Genomic DNA, 19,382 nt, shown 5'->3' on the forward strand with positions numbered 1-19,382 from the left:
TGATGGCTTTCTGGCCAGTAATCGTTTAATACTGTCCCAAAGATTGCCATAAAAGGAAACCAACCTATTTCGTAAGACGCTGTGGCATGTGAAGCCAGTTCTAACAGAAGCGCGACAGGTAAGCAATCAAAGCTCAACTCAATAGCCGGTTATAGATATTGTCAGCTTAAATGCCGTTATTTTTGCGCTCTTAACATCAATGCCACCTTCATGTCAATTGGTGTTAGCACGCAGCTTTCATTGCGCTTCTCGACCTACACTAGGATCTTTCATTTACGGGCCTTTTAAACCTGCTAGCGTCTTATATCGTTCGCTATTTTCTTCGTTTTCGGCTTAGATAAGTACCTATCTGGGTCCACAGCTTGTTTGAAACTAGTCGGTCCGGACGTTCGGGATGTTCGGTTCCTCCCGACAATAGTGGGCCGGACCCGACGAGCCCCACCGCCTCAAGCAGAACATCAATCCGGATCAGCCACGTACCGAACCCGCCAAGATATCAAACACAGCCGGAACTTCAAATATAGAATAGGCCGAGGTTTTTTTTTATAACTGCAGAAAGAAACTCGGTGTGCTTAAATGCACCTCCATACATTAGGCTAACTACATATACGTATTGATGATATTTGATGATAAAAATGATGTTGTATTGGTAAAGATTCTAATGACTCCACTCTTTCCTCTAAAATCTTAAATATTCCCTTATTTTATTGCACCTTCCCACAGTACCTAAGCTCTAATAAACCAACAAGCTACCTGCAATGAGCTAGAGGTAGTTTGAGCTAGTTTTCGACATTTTCAACTACTGTAAATTAAACTAAGTCTCTAACTAAATGAATGTCAATCAAGTACCGACGCTTTTCCAGCAGGTATAAAGTCTCCTCAACTATGAGTGACGATAGTCAGCTATATTATCTCAACTACTACTTACGCCGTAAAAATACGTAAGAAGGCAGGCCCGAATACCCTCATTGCAAGTAGCGACTGAGGAAAGATAAGAAAGTACTTGACCTGGGCAACTTATTAGAAATGGGCAATCCAAATAGTCCAGTCCAAGCCAGCTCAAGTAATTAATCGGCATATTGAGAGCACCTACTTAATCAGACCAGAAATGTTATGGCTTGATGACATTGTACGCGAAATTTCACTTAACTACTTTCATCCCATCTTAATACAAGATAGACAACTTGTTGTCTCGATAATAAGATATCTCAAGGTGTTTAAGATACCTGAAGAAAATAATGAGCTAATACGACTCCCTGTATTCATAGATGCCTATTCGAAAGTAGTGAGAATATAAGCTTATTAGTGATAGATGAAGAATCACTTTAGATATGATTCAATTGCAGCGCCTCTGTTTCGTATATCTCCCAGAATCGCGGACCGGCATTTTCAACCCTGTCTTATACATTTTGGCTGCAGAGCTTTTAGAAGCTGGAACCCCCTCCGGAAGAACAAAAGTTCAACCGCGAAAAAAAGCAAGCTTAACTACAGTACAATCTTTGGCTGGAACTCTGAAGGCCTTGGTACGAATGAAGATACCGCAACGGTCACTCTGCGGCCAAGAAGTATATGGCCACTTGAGTAGGCCTGGAACATGGAAAACATGTAAGTGCCCCCGGGGAAGCAGGCATCCGCATAGATCGTGGGAGGCCGTGGAGTAAGACAATTCGTAGGCGAGTAAGTACTAGGCAGGAAGTATTACGATTACAAATTTGATAAGCAGCATTAGTTACTCACATACTTAAGCACTTGATAACAGATACGGCAAGTTACCGAAACATACTCCTACTTCGTAGTGAGGTATGCATGTAGATCATGATAACGTGGCCCCCATGTTTTCCGAGTGGGATCCGGCGGTTTGTTTGTATCTTCGGTTAAGCCAGAATCACGACTTACCTACCCCACGCATCTACTAGAGATGTCAGATGTAACTATTAACTTTGATGAGCTAGAACACGGGTTTGGCGACTTCTTGGAGATTTCCATGCGAGATTTCTTTGGAATACCTAGTATTGGCCACAGATTTGTGAAAACGAACGCGGCTGCCAAGGTACCGAATCTGACCACGGTCGACATATCACATTCTGATATCATACTACGCCTAATTAGAAAGTAGCTTAAGACTCCAGCGTTACGGCTCACGGGATATTTATCAGGCCTGTAACGTAGGCCTCACTAGTATCTGCTGATAGAACGGCAACACGCCACTGGTGTAAGCGCTACAAACAGTCAAACAGAATTTAGGGTGTGAATAGTAATAAGTGATGTTATAATGATAGTTGAATTAAGAGGACATATTCTAGCTAGCCTTAAATGGACAGTAAGATACAGACCTGACTTCGTAAGTCTTGTAAAACTAGTCGATAGCCCTGTCAACTAATCCTATCATTTGGTCCGATGATGGCCGCGAATCACAAAGTGAGCACGGCCCATACCAGTATGGCGAAGGGCCTCGGGTTCCAGCAGACATGGATGTTAGATCCTAAAGCGATCGTCGGAACGTTGGAGAAGATGTCTCGAGGAGCGTCCCAATCGGGTTGATTGCAGTTGACGAAGTGTCCAAGCGCGGGTGGCTTGACGATAAGCTCAACCGGGTTTCCGAGGACACCCTCGTACGATAGGTACGTAACAGACAGTCTACAGATAATATGTGAAATTCTAGAATAGCCTATACTTGAGTCTTACGCCTGTCGTCGTCGTCGTCACTTGTGGTAACACCTCAAGTCACATTGCATATTCTATCGCTAGGCGGCGGAACACGGGTGTATTCTTAAGTGATAGTGGTGGGAAGTGTGCTTTGAGAAAGACGCAACTCTCTCAACAGTTTTGGGTATCTATAAAGTACATATTCTCCAAGTTACTTGTGTGCGTTATCACAACCCATTTTGATTCTGAGACCTTAAGTACCGTATTAGGTAAAAGCCACGGTGAAATACCAGGGGTCAAAGAGGGTCAAATACCCTTCCCCACACGCCACCGACGTCGATACCCGTGCATGGACCCCGGCTCTCAGGTGCCAAATATTTCAAGGCTGACAACCCATGTTACATCCACTTCAGCCCCGTGTCCAGATCTCGGGTCATCGGTGGACGCTAGCCCTATTGCTGGGGCACTCCGAGACGATGCGTGAATACTCGTATAAGTGCCTCCTCGAGTGTTAAGACGCCGTCAGACGGTTAGACAATAATGACGGTAACAACCGGATTGTGCGGGATCTCTGTGTGATATGGAATAAGAAGGGTTTAAAGGTTACATGTCAGAAACGTCGGGTAGTGCTGCAAGTTTCGTATAGAAGCTGCGTCAGGCAAATAGATAACAGAATCCCGTGATCTTTACATTCTGAAAACCCCCTGGACGTACTTGATTGGTTGGATCTCTCAGCACATTCCTGGTTACATAATACCTAGCTGAGAACTACCGTGTAATTCGATAATTTATTTTCGCTAAAAGATGATGTAGTTATCTAAACTCACAATACATGAAAAATTATTGAATTAAGGTATCACATGCTCATACGACATACTCAAAGAATGACCTTAGCCTCCATTCATAGAAACAGTATAGCGTCTCTAGGTACTCATCAACCAAGTCCAGGCATGCCCGAATGCCAGATGCCGAAACCATGCCACTAAGTAGTAGTAGTCTTACAAAGCCCAAACGAGTGAAATCACCGGCATCAAACCCCTCAAGAAGCCAGATATGCGACCCAAACCGCCCAGGTTTCATTGTTACCAACCGCACAGAAAGTAGCACAAACAGATTAGCGATCCACGTGTTTCCTTGATCAATCCCCCGTAGAAACGAGCTCGTAACCCCCACAGCATATAGTAGCTATCTGAGCTAACATCATCCCCCCAAAAGCAGCCTATCTGAATCCCTGACATGTCCATCAAGAGTACTCATCCCATTCGAGCTTCACATCGACGTAATCTTCATCACATTCAACTGTCCGAAACGGAAGCATGTGTGGATGAGAATGTACGTGGGGTGGCTCGCAAGGGCTGGCTCTGAATTCATCAAATGAAGAACTTGCTCCGAAGGCGGAATAGTGCGGAACACTCGGCCACATCGGGTCGGGGTGGTCAGGGCACGGCGAATCGCGGAAGCTGAATGAGTGCTGGGAAGTGATCATCTCACTGGCGGGGCTGGATGTGAGGGTTGGAGATGGAGAGAAAAAGTCGCTATCGCTGCCCGGTGTAAGAAATCGAGGCTGAATCACGCCATGGTTGCTCGAAATTGAAGCAGCCGGAATTGGGCCAGATGGTCCCGGAGTGAGACGAGGAGTAAACCGATCATCAAAGCTGTAGGGGGCGCTCTCTTGTTTAATCTTGGGAGCGGGCATCTCAGATGGCTCTGGAGTGACCGAGGATTCTGGGAGTGAGTCTAGAGCCGATTCTAGCTTGACAAGTTCGTCCTTCTTCCCTTTCGGATCCTTCTTCGACTTTGCGACTCGATTTTTCCCCTGCCCCGTTCGATTTCGTCTGGTGGGCTCATTGCCTAGCATAGCGGTTTTGAAACGTGAGTACCTCATGCGAGCGGCATGGCCATTGGAAATCGGTTGGGGTAAGATTTCGTCTTTAGCAACCGCGTCCCAATTAATCTAGATTATATGTCAGTGGATTCCAAAACCGGAAGTTTAGGACACGCGTTATAGCCAAAGCTCAACTTACATCCTTGAGGTTCTTCTGCTTCAAAATCGCAAATAGGAACCTGGTCATCATACTGTCATTGTTGGAAGACATGGCGACGATTTGCCGCCAGTGCGATAGCCCGGGAAGCGTAAAATGGGCACGATTTAGAGGAGGCGAGCCTTCTCAATAAGAAGTGCACAGCTGAGTGTAAAGTAATTTGGAGAGAGCCCTCGATTTCAATGATGGTCTGAACATGCGGAGGTGAAATGGAATGAGTGAGTCACGAACAGAGTAGACGTGAAAGACAGTGAGGGAGGACTGATGAAATATATGTTAGGGCTCCTAGATAAAACTCCCAAGCTTAGGAGGTCGTTGAGAAGGAATCACACCAAGCTGTCGATCAAATAGAGTGAAGTGAAAGTATGACGAAAGGTGGAGACAAGCAGGATGGTCCGTGGGAAGATTAAGAGACCGTTTGATGCCGAGATAATGGACTAATAGACCAATGGACTAAAAGAGTGTTATTTCTATGATAAAAGAGTGAAGCCTAAGGTGAAAGAGGGAGTTTTGCTGGCTAGTTTCCTTCTTCAATGAGAAGGGTAACAAAATATGTTGACAGGGCTGCTTTAAGTGCTTGCATGAAAAGCAAGCTTACTTGCACCGGGATTATCATTAATGGATCTATATGACGAACAGTATGAAAGGCACGGTTGCCCAGCAACTCCAATTCCAACTCTAGCAAGCAACGAGGCGAATACTATGAACAATTTTGTCTTGGCCAAGGAGATCAAGGGGTGAAAAGAGAAAAGGGTTGGTGGGGTTTGTTGCGCGAAAGTGGGATGGTACGCGGCGTACCGCGTAAAGTGGTTTGCAATCCCTGCAGTACCATCGTCTCTTTCGACTAGGATGTTTAAAGAATCCTAGAAACTTCTGTTTCGACCGACTTGAGCCAGCGCTTGACAGCTCTTTAAGACGTAGAATACAAGCGCATTATAGAGCTGCGGCCAGCTGAGATGCGCTGTAACTGTAGAACTTTTTTAGTCAAAATTGACTGCTCGGACTCTGCGTAATGTATGTAGTCCTTTCACGGCGCTATGTTGAGAGGAATTCACACACCAATCAGACGGGATAAAAAGGAAGACATAGTACGAAGCTAACTTTAGGAACCGATCCCCGAGAAGGGGAACATGCCGAAGTAGGGTGGGTAAGTACATTAGGTCCAGATATTTGTAGTGGAACGAGGGGTGGTTAAAGACGTGAGTCACGAAAGAATTCAGGAGGCTGGGAACTTGAACTCGAATCTACTCGATTGGGCGATTATCGAGACCAGTGATTGGTGTACCTGTAACACCATCTCCTGCCTATCTCTAAGCGGATACTTTGGATTTACCAGTTCGCAATTGATTTTGCAGTAGTTTCGCAGTAGTTTCGCAGAGATCGTCGGTTGTCATTCAACGACCTGCATCCTCGATCCAGGAACGGCCTGTTCAGTTCTGAATATATACTTAACTAGCTTTGCAGCTAGTTATTTGTTAATTCGATAAGTCTTAATATAGTTAGATGAGAGGACCACTACGTTTTTCTCTCGGAACTAATAATGGACTCGTTCAATACGTTGGGGGCTAAGGCTGCTGGTGTTTGCTTCTAATTCTTGGAGAAATTGGTTGCGAGCAACGAAGTATTTTTTACTTCTTATGTTTGTCTTGTTCTTCCCGTCACCGAACAATGACATAGTGCCGAGTTCACTAATGTGTGACACGAAAATATTAAAGAACAAATAAATGACAGATCTAGCAGATACAACCTATATGCAAACTTGGAAGGGGAACTAATAAAAAAGTAAAAGGGGAAAAGCCAGGATTAGGACGCGTTGGAGTTGGAGTTTGTAGCACTGTGTGCACGGTCTCCTCACGTTCTAATCGCCTTTTCACGTGATGTTTCATAATCATTACACCTTTCCATTTTAAGTTTTAAGTGCATGCATGTGGCGTCTTTTGGAAGGAAGCACGGAAAGGAAAGAAGGCGCCATGGAAAAGTAAATTCGAGAATTGTGATGATACCCTGAGAGTAACGGCAAATTCCCGGCTGATCCGAAGTATTCCGGTCAAGCTATCAAGTCACATTCTAAGAATGGGTAAGTGCTTAGGTACCTAAGCTACCTAGACACCCCTATTACATATACGGTAACAGCATTATTATACACACACTCGAGATTAGATGTACCTAAGGTGGTACCAACAGGTATTTCGAATTGCAAACTCACGTGATCTCTCTACTCCCATCCAACTGGCAACGGCAACTGCAACGCATCAAGGCCTCGGATCATTACATAGGCCGTGCACGAACAAAAAAAGACAGAGCGCTATCCTAATTCGTTCTTAGTGGCAACACTGCCAAGGGACTCGACCCACCCTACCACTACCGCTCCGGACCGCGTAATTCAGGTAGCTCCAATTCAAAGCTCCTTACCCATTCTTCTCAACCTCTTAAAAGCTCTCATCTCTATCAATTTTCTTAATTCGCACGTGAAGAGTAGCTTATTGTTATAGCAGTTCCCACATCGCTACCTTAGTACCAGCCTCTCCAAGCTCTAGCCTCGAAGGCTCAGGAGCTACTTGAGAGCCAAAATGAACAAAAATTGGAATGACAGAGCTGATAAGGACCTCTTTTTCACCATCCTCTCCGTCAAGAACATCGGCGTAATAAGCGGCGGAGAATGGACTACCATTGGTAATCATATGCGATCCCTGGGATATGGCTTCACAAACGAGGGATGCCGGTAAGCAAAGTCCATTTCTTCTTTTTGTAAACTGGTTCCCACGTACCCGGCCCAAATCTACTTAGCCTTCTTGTCCTCTTCCCCTAGTGTGCGCCCGGCAATGTACCAAGTAGCGCATATACTTAGGTTAGGTAGGTAGTCTATCGCTCCGATATGATAGAGATACATCAGCTATCAAAAGATGTGTCAAGTCGCACAATTAACTACAGGGTTCTGCTTAACTTTCAAGTCGCTTAGTAGCTGTACAACCGGGGTACTTGAGGTTGTCGCAGCCCAAGACAGAAGTCGAGATGAGCACCCCGGATTTACTTCACGGCATATACAATATATGATATACAACATATGATACAGCGCATAGGGACTAATCAACTCGTACTAGTCAACACTTCCAAGGCCTCCGCAGAGCCCAGCATAAGGTTGAGTCCAATGGTAGTATAGATGCCCAGCGCAGATCTGACCCTACTCAAAACCCCATCACACGGCGCCCCGGTCCAGGTCGTGGCCGGCCCAGGAAACAACCTCCGGCACCCATTGCTGGTCTTGATCATGTATCTTCTCCCGGAGTACCAGGTCAGGTTCACGACGACGACGAAGATGATACAGCTCCACATGATGGCATGTCCGTTCAAATCCCTAGCGAGGAGGCCGACTCTTTAGGCCTAGTGCAGGACGACTCGGGTCTTGATGAACAACCGTCAAAGCGTCAGCGCCTCGATGAGGATGATCAGCAACAGACTGACGACGCAGCCGTCCTATCGTTAGCAGCAGATGGGATACCTGGACCCGAAGATCATTACGGTCCACCCGAGTAAGCCCTGTGTCTGTCTGTTATCCTTACATGTAGGTACTAACGAATTGGCAGGTTTTATGGTGAAGCATAGTGGTTGTAATCCTTTTCGCCCAGCAATCGTCTCCGCCTCTAAGGGAACATTTTAGCATAAGCTACCATAAAGTAGCTGGTCGAGGCTCCTATTGCAAGGCGTAGTTGTTAGACCATGGCCGGCCAACAACAGTTCAGTAGTCATCAGTCTACATTATATGGTTGTTCATTCAAGCTACGTTATTTTTAATCCGAAGTCAATAGATCACAAAGACTCGCGTTTGCTTCTCTTGGGAATGGGGAAATCAAAGGAATATCTACGGGCAACTTCTGTACAACACTGCGGCATCGCGTTGATCGGTAGTTTGGAGTTATAAGCGGGCTAGTTATGATCGGGATAAATTTTATTGATAGCCAATAATTCCAGCTATCCTATACGAAGGTCTCTTGAGACCTCAGATGTTTAGATTTGAGAAAGACAAGAATGTAGATGTCCAAAAGGGTACCTAGGTGCATTTACCTTCTATGCAACTCGTCATTATAGACAACATACGTTGGTAGAAGGACCTTATCATCTAGGTACCTACCTAAACTACCTATTCAGGATTGTCAAGTTTGTTCACATCACACGCCACAAGAAGCAAGTACTACCCCATACCTACCTAAGCTTCTTACTTTCCCAATACTCCATTCGGTTCATCCTACATAAGCCCATCTTTTTCATCATTTGGCAAGCACTACTTGTCATAGTCTCTTTCGTAACTTCCCGGCCGAACAACACCTCTCTTCTACCGCTAACGTCTATTTAATTCTGAACGTCTACACTTACCTACCTTACTTTCTACCGGACAACCCAAACTCTTCACCTTCCTTTAACCACCCTCTAGGACATCAACCATAACATCATCTCTGTCGTCCACCAACCTCTCTATCTTGATCCCGGTTAGTTCGAACCTGACCTCAACACACATCGCCATCATGCCGAAGGGCGCAACCTGGACCCTCGAAGCCTACCGCGACTTCTCAAGAGCCGTCTGGGACGTTGCCAAGTTGACAGCGGAGCAGAAGGAACAGATCCTACGCAAGCTACACGATGTGGGTTACGAATTCACTGGAAATGCTATGAGGTATGATATACGTCTTTCATTACTTCTCTCCCTCTCAAGATCACAAAGCGAACACCATCTATCGCTATTTGATCATCGTGATTTCCATGTTAGAAGTGTATTGCCAGTCACGACATCCCCCAACATGCCTGAAGCATACTGCCTCCATGACTCCCTTTGCCCTCATCAATCAAGAGTGCCATCATATCAGCAACTTTTCCATTATATCCTACTGCCCAAGTTCAAGGCTCATGGGTTGGCCCGAAAACATCTGCTATATCATGATTTGAATTGGGCTCTTTCCCTAGAACAGCAGCATCGCGGAACTATACCATATGATCATTATCAATCATCTGCCATCGAAAATCCACGTTCTACCTAGGTCATTTGGCGAGTTGTACTATGATATTTTCTCTCAGTCTCACTAGGTCCACCAGAGGCTACCTTGCACTGATCATCCCGGAACAGCTACGCCATAGCTTTACTAGATACTTATGTCCTTCGCTAGCTTGTTCTTAGCTAGGCCTATCGTTGACCCTCAGCTTTTCGTGTGTCAAGCTAACTTATATTCATAGACAGCACTTCCAAAAGATGATCCGAGAGGAGAAGACCGAATCTCAGCAGAATGCTGCTCCCGGCTCCTCTCCCGACACCAATCAACCTGCTACCAAGGACAAGGCAGCAGCCCGCCCCCGTCCTGCCCGCGGTTCCCGCGCTGGCGCCAAACGCAAGGCTAAGGCACCAGTCTCCGACGATGAGGAGGAGGAGGAGAAGACACCTGTCAAGAAGCGTACCAAGAACAGGTAAGCTCCATACTGCTGATCAGTCTTAGGAGTTTTGATTATATGGTAGAATATGAGACTAATTTGTCGCCTTAGAAAAACTTCTATGAAGTTGGAGGAGGATGAACCCGTGCCTTCTCAGGATGACAAGGACTGGGGTGAGTCTGCAGCTCAGCTTGAACAACACCAACCCATGACTCTCCTTGACCCGTCTTCGGTCCCCCCTGCCCAAGGAGATGACGATGCTGAATAACCACCTCGACCAGATGATGAGGATGAGAGTGGCGAGGTTTAAGTCTTTCCCAGTCAACCAGGAGCAGAGGAACTGCCTTCGTTTGCGACATCTCGCAACACACCCCTCACTTCTAAGAGGATGCCAGGGACACCAGTTCTCTGATGAGCAAGAGATTTACTTTACCTAGTCTTCGAGTTGCGTTCATATCGCCATCTACTTCGAGTTGGCTTGGGCTTTGCGTTCATAGGGGTTAACTTGAGCCCACCGGGGCGTTACGAATCGGTGATTTTTCTGCATGATGCTCCGAAGAAGAATTTAGTGATCGTGGTCTCGATTGATACTCAGACTTAGTAGTTGCCTAGTTTGACTTTGCGGTGTGACGTCTCCTTCACGGAAATATTAATAAATTTCCTCCAATACTCTTCGTTATAGGTCTTCTAACTAGTAGAATCGTCATATTAACCCAGAAAACTATCCTTAAAAAAGTTCGGAATGATTAGTGCTACACTTTAATTTAACGAATCCCCACAACATCTATTGGTGTTTTTATCATTTAATATTACATCTCGTCTGATGTTCTAGATCTGAAACTTAGCTGCAAGCGGTCGTAATCGTCTTTCAAGAAGTCGAACGTAAGCTTCCTCGTATAACGATGTGGAGACTCAACCCAGACCTCGGCTTAGCGTTTCCAGCCCTTCGGTATTCTACCGCAATACGGCTAGGGCCCGTTCGATCCCGGGATCGAACGGCAACTCCCGTGTCTGCCGGATCAGCGAAGCCCCTGTATGTATAATCCCTGAAATTATACTATCCTCCACAAGGCGTCATATTGCATGAATCTCTCATAAGAATTCAATATTGACAGTACACATCTTATCTCTTCCAAAACTCTAGCTGCGTTCTAGCATCTTATTCACAGGAAGAAGCTGGGGCGCCCCCGGTGGGCACATGGATCCAAACGGAGATCCACCAACAGGGTAATTTATTCCTTGCACGCCCGTGTCTCACTAGTTTCCCGCGCGAATCACGGAACATGCCTTGGATGCAACTCGGGGATCGCCATACCACCTGGCAAAAGAAGCAAGTATAAAATGTCGATGTCTTCCAACTTTCCCACCAATGGCATCTTGCTAGTAGGTACATCGACTCGAACTGTCCTTCGCTTCTTTCTCAAGGCTAGTCTCTCATTTCTACTTATAAGCTGAGAAATATATTCGTTCTTTTCGCATAGCCGACATCTCGTTCTTTACAACGCAATCTAGCACAATGCATAACCTTGCGGTTCTCGGCCTCGCCACTCTGGCCCTCGCGGCCCCGAGCGCTCTCAACGAGAGGGCTAGTACTTGTACTTTCACTTCGGTAGACACTTTGGCGTCGAAGAAGAAGTCTTGTACGGACATCGTGATCAAGGGGGTCACTGTTCCAGCTGGACAGACACTTGACTTGACCGGCCTCAGCGATGGCACAACCGTCACCTTCCAGGGCACCACGACGTTCGCATACAAGGAGTGGGAGGGCCCCCTAATCAGTGTCTCGGGAACCAAGATCACCGTCAAGGGCGCCAGCGGCCATGTCATCGACGGCCAGGGCGCAAAGTGGTGGGACGGAAAGGGTAGCAACGGAGGCAAGACGAAGCCCAAGTTCTTCTACGCCCACAGCCTGAAGTCCTCGTCGATCACCGGACTCAACGTCAAGAACACTCCGGTCCAAGGCTTCTCCATCAACGGTGCCAAGGGTCTAACGCTAAACCAAATCACCATCGATAACTCTGCCGGAGACTCCGCCGGTGGCCACAACACGGATGCTTTCGACGTCGGCTCTTCCGATAGTGTAAAGATCATCGGCGCCAACATCAAGAACCAGGACGACTGCCTGGCCATCAACTCCGGAACCAACATCGAGTTCACCGGCGGCACCTGCTCCGGCGGCCACGGCCTCAGCATCGGCTCCGTCGGCGGCCGCAGCAACAACGAGGTCCGCAACGTCGTCATCTCCGGGTCGACCATCAGCAACTCTCAGAACGGCGTGCGCATCAAGACCGTCTACAACGCGTCCGGCTCCGTCAGCAACGTCACCTACTCGGACATCAAGCTCAGCAACATCACCAAGTACGGCATCGTCATCCAGCAGGACTACGAGAACGGCAGCCCTACCGGCACGCCTACGACCGGTGTACCCATCACCGATCTTACGATTAGCAAGGTCACGGGTACCGTTGCGACGGATGCTACTAAGGTGTACATCCTGTGCGGCAAGGGGTCTTGCAGCGACTGGACGTGGACTGGTGTGAGCCTTTCGGGGGGCAAGACGAGCTCTAAGTGCGCGAACATTCCTTCGGGAGCTTCTTGCTAGATGTTTTAGTCAAGTCAAGTCAAGTATTGTATATCCATAGCCGCCATATGTATATATAAATAGAATCTAGCAAGTCTTAAGGCCAATTCACATACAGTTAGCAGCTGTCATATTATATTAATACCTGTACTTTATTCTAAGCGTGACGTATATTTTTCACATCCATGTATTCCGTTAAGCCAGTGATTAGATTTCAGAACCGTTCGATTATGGGATTGGGCGAATAGTATGTAACTAATTTAGCTTTCCATATTAGTCTGTCATGGCCCCCAACGGGTTTCGGGGTGTGGTTGAAGGATTCCAACTAGACCACTATACTCTTATTATTAAGCACTAAATAGGAAAGGAGGCCAAAAATAGTCGCCATGTGATGGTGATCCTTGTCGAACCACGCGTCCAGCTAACTATACCGAATATACCGAAATCAAGGTTTGAATCAGGTTGAAATCACTCTTAAGGCATTTAGTTCCTACGAAATGGGCGGAGTAGTCGGAACATTTAAGCTGGCTAACTCCTTTTTTTCTCTTCATTTTTCTTATGACTATGGCTAGCATTTATGGCCAAGTTCCGCTTAGTTCTCCTAATAGCATCAGGCTCCTGAAACTCTTTCCTGCGTCCTCGATCAAGGCACCTGTGAATTTTGAGTTGCTCGAAGCCACACTAGACCAATGCCCTCCTTTCAAAGCTATATCGTATTCTTGGGACGGGCAACGACCTACAGAAAAAGCTTTTTGCCTGGGACAGTCCATCCTCGTCACGCTAAATTGCAATAACATACTCCGATATTTAGCTACAACTAATAGCAACCCGTCATTAGTATGGATCGATGCCATCTGTATCAACCAGTCTCCAGCGGCGGGGATAGAACGTAATCAGCAAGTGAGCATAATGGGAGACATCTACACCGCCGCTGATGAAGTCGTCGTCTGGCTTGGGTCTACTATAAAGCCGTCCTGGGAGTCGACTTTTCAGAACCTTTCCGTGTTCGCCGATGCATGTCTTGCTTCCAAGAGCGAAAAATACTCGAGCCAACTCCTTGTATTAGCTAGCAAGATAGATACCAAGAGTAAGCTCATCCACAATGCTCTCTTATAGGAAGGTAGCCAAAGCACATACGCTAAGAATATAATCAGCCCTCAACGATATGTTCTGGGGAGTAACGTGGTTTAGTCGTGTCTGGGTAGTTCAGGAGGTTGCGTTGAGCCGGAAAGCAACTTTTATATATGGCCAGGCCTTGCTCGTTTACTTCAATCTAATTAAGTCATGGTCGGACTTATACAGCACACACAAAAATGTTGGGCTCGTACAGAATCTAAATCAGACCCTTTATAATGGCTTCGGCACGCACATCGTCTCTCTACAAGGTCCGAGAAGAGCAGTTGCCATCACTGAAGAATACGACAGCATTGAAGAGCTCTTCCGCCAAGCGAGCAGACTACTAGCAACCGAACCTCGAGACAAGGTATACGGGCTTCGCGGATTGCTAGTTAGCTACGGAGTCTCACTCCCACCAGCGGACTACCAGAAGCCTCTGGAAACCATATACATGGAGACCGTTAAAGCACTAATGGATTTCACGGGCTCTTTAAATCTAGAAAGTTGTTACTATGTATCGGACAGTTGGCCATCTTGGGTCCCAAACTGGGCCACTTCGGTACCATGTTCATCGCCGAAGGGAGATTATCATGCCGCTGGACATTCAACCGCTAGCTTCAGCTTTGTTAATCTCCCCGGTGGCTCCCAGGCACTCCAAGTCTCTGCCGTCATCATCGGAAACGTCTCATCGTCCCTCGGGACATGCCTACTAGGTCGTTACCGTACTGCAGAGGCTTTGAAAAACGACGATATCTTGATACGGATCGAAGAAGAAATAGCCCCAGACTGGAAACACAAGCGATTGCAGAAAGGCGACGGCATTGAAAAGTTCCTCGCGGTTTACAATATCCGTGTCTTACGGCAAGCCCTCGAGTACATGAAGAAAGCATCTAACAGCCTAGATAAGTGGAAGAATGACCTTTACGAAATAGTTTCCAACCAAGCATTAGTAGACGCAAAATTAGACCTAAAAGAGTCCTTCCGTGAATGGCTTGAACTACTCAGTACTCTACCAGCCAAGCTCCTACCAGCCTATGAGCTATCAAGTATCGACGAAGCCCCTGAGATGGAAGTATACAACCGAATCTCAGCAAACGACAACGTCTCTGAGTTACACGAGCTATTCACCGCGTCTTCCTATTATTGGACATTCTTCAAAACAGACTTAGGAGCATTTGGAGCTGGTGCCCATGCCATCGCAGCCGGAGATAAAGTTGCTATTATGGCTGGCGGGTGTGTTCCCATGGTAATCAGACACGTACACGGAGATCAGTACCGGATTATATCTCCAGTCTACATTTGCGGCATTATGCAAGGTGAAGCTTGGCCGGTTAATTTGAGTAGTCTGAAGAGCATTGTTATTGTTTAGGGACTTGCCATCTGGACAGGCAAGAAGAGAAAGGCTCGAGAATATGAACATGAATGAGACATTACAAGGACATAGGAAATGGGCCATAAATACTTGGGAATATCGATCTTCGAATTCTAGTTAATATGCCCTTAGGCCATATCAAGGAGTCAAGAATAATATCCTTCAAGTTCAACCCGTCGGCGTGATTTTTGAGATTATCTTTATTCTTTAGGCTAGGATTAGTCCTCGTCGCGAGTCCACGCGAACACATTCTTTCCGTTACGCATCAGACCATGATGCTTACAACAAAGCCCAACCCACAACCCCATCAAGAGATGTAACCCGATAATGTTAATGATGTATGGGAATATCGTAGTCATCGCATTAATCTACCAGGCCCATAGGATTATCTAGAAACTCCATAAACGCCTGGTACACCCCTAGTCCAATATCATCATCACGCCTTTCGTCCATCGAGCCGGCGTCCTTCGTCGGGCCTCTTCTCGGGCGCCTTTCCCTTGTCTTCTCCCTCGCCCTTCCGCTTGACTGCCCCTCTAAGGGTCTGGCCCTGTCCCGCGAAGTGCGGCCTGCTCGCATTCTCTCTCTCTGCCTCCTTGTCTGCGTCTGTCTTAACCGGTGTAACCTCGTAACCAAAGAAGAGCTTGTTGGGTGGTAGGCGAAGAGGCATGGGGCCATTCGTGCGTCTTCGCGGGACGGGTACAACATTTGTAGAAGTACCAGCAACGGGGGTTGAGGGTTTCGGCGTTGGGGCCTTAGAGCCTTTCTTAGCGCTTAGTTTGTGACCCTCGTTTAGGAAATGAGATGAAACTGCTCGGGCCCCGGTCGCAGCTGTTGTGGCATTGGGGGCGATCGCGTCGTAGTTGATAGACTGTGCCATCGTGCCTTGGGGATGCATGAGCCCGCCAGCGGGTAAACCACCCCTCGTACTTCTCGGCGTACTAGTACCGCTACTCTTCTGCGGCTCAACATATCCTACTGGTGGTGCGAACTCGACCGAAACATCGGTCTCTATCATACAAACACCCATCTTCTCCGTCTCCGGCTTCACCTCCAAGACCGCTACATCGTAAACCTCGTCGTTATACTCGAAGTTGAACACGTCGCCCTTGGTTAACGTAGCAAAGTTTCGGAATGCCTTCTCTAAAACCGCCTTTGGGTCACTGATGTCGAGGAAGTTGGTCGACTGGGGTTGCAGCTTAACCATCTTAGCCAGCTCCAGTGATGTCGATTTTATCTGGATCATGTCGCCGACGTCCAGTTGTAGCGTTTGCATCATCTAAGCCCGTCAGTTATGGTCACTCCTCTATGATGCCAGCACCAAAACCAACCCATTGCGGTATGTATGCTCTGCCTTCCTCCGCCACGAACTCTAGCACACCCGCGTGTGTCTGGCGCTCCTTCTCGCCATTTACCAGCTCCATCATCAAGGGCCACTGAACGTGTAACTGGGAGATTTTCTGGAGGGCGGATGGAGGCAGGAAGATCTTGGAGCCGTAGTTGAGTTCCGGTCTCTCGGCTCCGGGGGCCATGATAATCGGGTAGCAGCGGAAGTACTCGTCGAAACGGCGCATGGCCGGGCCGCGCATCATTCCGGATCGGGCCATGTACGACATGGCGGCCGGATCGTCGACGTCAAAAGAGTTGAATCCACGGTACTACGAAAAGAGTTGTGGTCAGCAGAGATCCAGAAATCGGAACAAAGGGTCGGGTGTGTAACTAACCATAACGAGGCGGGGTTATTTTAGGAAACTTAGCCTACCTCTCTGAAAGATAAGAGAGATGGGGGGACTGAAGATGGGTAGAGACGTTTAAGAGGATAAAATTAGAGACGGTGAATGATCTAAAAAAGAATATGAAGTGGACTTTTTTTGTAGGAAGTTCCTGAACGACTTCAGGGAAGCTACTGAACCTTCCTTAGAGCTCTAGGTCATGTATCCGAAGGCAACTGCTTATGACGAAACTTCGGCGTGCGTATTAATCCGTTAGGGGTACTTTGCGCCTTAGGTAACCGTGATTACACTACATACATACTGCTAAGAATTAGACAGACAAGCCACTAAGCACGGCCCCATAGTTAGTAGCTTAGGTAGCAGCTCGGTAGCTCGGTACATAGTAGCTTAAGCCTTAAATGTCCCTCCCCACTGATGAGCTGCAGCTACCAGACAGGGGCAATTTTCAGCGTCATACATATTGGATTAAACAGCTATTGGAGGCTCTGCCTCAATTCATACTTGTACTTATACATAATACATACATAATCCACGATAGCCTCATCATCACATCACATCACAACCACCATGTCCTCCAGATTCAGTGCCGCGCGCCCAAAGCGCGCCGGCGAGAATTACGCGCGAATGCACCATGGCGAGTCCAACTCGAAGAAAGTCAAGTTCGACATGCGGAATCCGTCCGCGCTCGCCCCCGACGCAGAAGACGAAGACGACGAGGCTGATAATTACCTGGAAGTCGACGCAGAAATCATCCGCGGGAGCGCCGCCACTAAGCGCGGAGCTGTCAACATCGATGGCTATGACTCGGATTCTGACCAGGAAGAGCTTGGCACTTTACACGCGTCGAAATCCAAGCCGAAGAAAGATGACGAGGATATGGATGACATGTTCGCGGCTGAAGAGGATGGCGACGAGAAAGATGATACTGTGGATTACTCTACGGGGAAGAAGAGCAAGGAAGTCAATTTTGTAGACACCGAAAAGATCGAAGGCCAGGAAGCAGAATCGAAATCTGGTGGACATGTGCGCCTAGACGGGGAATCATCCGACGATGACGACGAAGAGGCAATAGAGCTCGCGATACAAGAAGAAGGTCTCGACGAGGAAATCGGTGCCGGCGGGCTCAAGAAACACGCCCCCAAAGTCGAAGCTTTCAACCTAAAAGCCGAAAATGAAGAAGGGCGCTTCGACGAGGCCGGGAACTTCGTGCGCAAGGCTGTAGACCCCGACGCCGTACACGACCGGTGGCTCGAAGGCGTCAGCAAAAAAGACATGAAGAAAGCCGCCGAAGCCCACGAAAAGCGCGAAGCCGAGCAGCGACAGAAGCGCAAGGAAGAAGACGCCGCATTAACGTCAGATCTTCTCAAGTCCCTAATTCTCCATCTAGAGCGCGGAGAGACTCCAATAGAAGCGCTCGCCAGGCTAGGTCGGGGCCAGACAAAAACCAAGAAAGTCCCCAAGTGGAAGCAGAAGAAGCAGAAGCCGGACGCCATGGAGGTGGACGCCGAGAAAGCACCGGAAGACCCCGAGCAGACCCGCATCAAGGAAGCTATCAACACGATCACCGAAGCGTCGGACAGACTGCTCGGGAGAGACCGGCCGGATATCTACGACAGGGAACGAGAGCGCTTAATCCGAGAATACACGCGCGAAGCAGACGAGCCCTGGGTAGAGCCGCAAAAAGAGTCAAAAGCAGCGCCTACGACCAGGATGTGGGAGTTCCGCTGGATCGACGGCAGAGACAACGCCGATAAACAGGGCCCCTTCGACGGGCCCACGATGAAAGCCTGGCAGGACGCGGGTTACTTCGGAGAAGGCGTTGAGTTCAGGGAGGCCGGCGAGGAAGGTTGGACTCGCCTAGCTGACTTTGTATGATTACGAGGATGAGGCCTCGTTGGAACCGCAAAACGAAGGGAATGATACCACGGCGTTCTTAGTAACGATTTGAGCACGATGTATGATTAGCTATTTGGAAAATCAAAGGACTGCCCTTCGCAGTAATGATTTATTACGCTTTCGGATCGGATATTACTACTATATTTTACGGTGTTGGATGAGAATACGACGGCTAATCTAACCCAATGGTTGATATTTACTACACCATCCAAGTGAGCGAAGTTCATCGTGAGACTACCTAGGTAGGTACATTAAAACCTTACTCGAATTTATATCGTCATCACAGAGTCATCGCAATGAAACATCAAGTATCAAAGCTTCTTTCTTCTAGAGCCCGAGTATGAACTTTGATGCAATCCTTGCTCTTACACAGATAGATATTGCATCTCGCGTATACTTCGGCAAGCTCGCTCCTCTATGTCCTACAGCTAAGACACTATAAACCATCGTCTAATACGTTAAACTTGTGCAAATGTCATGTCACTTTAACTACACTAGTTAAATTATTAATCGTAGAAGGCCTTTTCCCCTTCTCTTTGGTGAAACCCCTATTCCTCAGCTTGGGCTACGCAAAACCGTAAGCA

General features: G+C 47.5%; 7 protein-coding genes across 7 annotated transcripts; 5 read left to right on the forward strand and 2 right to left on the reverse strand.

Moving 5' to 3' along the window:
* Positions 1-3,807: 3,807 nt before the first annotated feature.
* F4817DRAFT_25391 (uncharacterized protein) lies at positions 3,808-5,205 on the reverse strand. Its single transcript, XM_049299194.1, has 2 exons — positions 4,671-5,205; positions 3,808-4,600 (listed from the first exon to the last, which is right to left on the reverse strand). Exons 1-2 carry the CDS (start codon positions 4,740-4,742, stop codon positions 3,890-3,892), a joined length of 783 nt encoding a protein of 260 aa, XP_049161298.1. The 5' UTR covers positions 4,743-5,205; the 3' UTR covers positions 3,808-3,889.
* Positions 5,206-7,258: 2,053 nt separating this feature from the next.
* Positions 7,259-8,291, forward strand: F4817DRAFT_313707 (uncharacterized protein; the record flags this gene model as incomplete). Its single annotated transcript, XM_049300285.1, has 3 exons — positions 7,259-7,410; positions 7,790-8,218; positions 8,273-8,291. The coding sequence occupies 3 exons, from the start codon at positions 7,259-7,261 to the stop codon at positions 8,289-8,291; spliced, it is 600 nt and encodes a 199-aa protein (XP_049161299.1).
* Positions 8,292-9,208: 917 nt separating this feature from the next.
* On the forward strand, positions 9,209-10,371 carry F4817DRAFT_313708 (uncharacterized protein; the record flags this gene model as incomplete). Its single annotated transcript, XM_049300286.1, has 3 exons — positions 9,209-9,357; positions 9,912-10,139; positions 10,215-10,371. 3 exons carry the CDS (start codon positions 9,209-9,211, stop codon positions 10,369-10,371), a joined length of 534 nt encoding a protein of 177 aa, XP_049161300.1.
* Positions 10,372-11,080: 709 nt separating this feature from the next.
* Positions 11,081-12,826, forward strand: F4817DRAFT_330793 (glycoside hydrolase family 28 protein). Its single transcript, XM_049302431.1, has 2 exons — positions 11,081-11,486; positions 11,555-12,826. The coding sequence occupies exon 2, from the start codon at positions 11,620-11,622 to the stop codon at positions 12,703-12,705; it is 1,086 nt and encodes a 361-aa protein (XP_049161301.1). The 5' UTR covers positions 11,081-11,486; positions 11,555-11,619; the 3' UTR covers positions 12,706-12,826.
* Positions 12,827-13,248: 422 nt separating this feature from the next.
* F4817DRAFT_363469 (heterokaryon incompatibility protein-domain-containing protein) lies at positions 13,249-15,169 on the forward strand (the record flags this gene model as incomplete). Its single annotated transcript, XM_049306647.1, has 2 exons — positions 13,249-13,771; positions 13,839-15,169. 2 exons carry the CDS (start codon positions 13,249-13,251, stop codon positions 15,167-15,169), a joined length of 1,854 nt encoding a protein of 617 aa, XP_049161302.1.
* A 73-nt stretch (positions 15,170-15,242) lies between these two features.
* On the reverse strand, positions 15,243-17,240 carry F4817DRAFT_330795 (UFD1-domain-containing protein). Its single transcript, XM_049302432.1, has 3 exons — positions 16,894-17,240; positions 16,501-16,827; positions 15,243-16,448 (listed from the first exon to the last, which is right to left on the reverse strand). The coding sequence occupies exons 1-3, from the start codon at positions 16,894-16,896 to the stop codon at positions 15,609-15,611; spliced, it is 1,170 nt and encodes a 389-aa protein (XP_049161303.1). The 5' UTR covers positions 16,897-17,240; the 3' UTR covers positions 15,243-15,608.
* A 57-nt stretch (positions 17,241-17,297) lies between these two features.
* F4817DRAFT_330797 (uncharacterized protein) lies at positions 17,298-19,221 on the forward strand. The gene has a single exon (XM_049302433.1). The coding sequence runs from the start codon at positions 17,470-17,472 to the stop codon at positions 18,775-18,777; it is 1,308 nt and encodes a 435-aa protein (XP_049161304.1). The 5' UTR covers positions 17,298-17,469; the 3' UTR covers positions 18,778-19,221.
* The last annotated feature ends 161 nt before the right edge of the window (positions 19,222-19,382 follow it).

The sequence above is a fragment of the Daldinia loculata genome (genome assembly GCF_022478755.1).
Source record: "Daldinia loculata strain CBS 113971 unplaced genomic scaffold F4817scaffold_11, whole genome shotgun sequence".
Classification (NCBI taxonomy): domain Eukaryota; kingdom Fungi; phylum Ascomycota; class Sordariomycetes; order Xylariales; family Hypoxylaceae; genus Daldinia; species Daldinia loculata.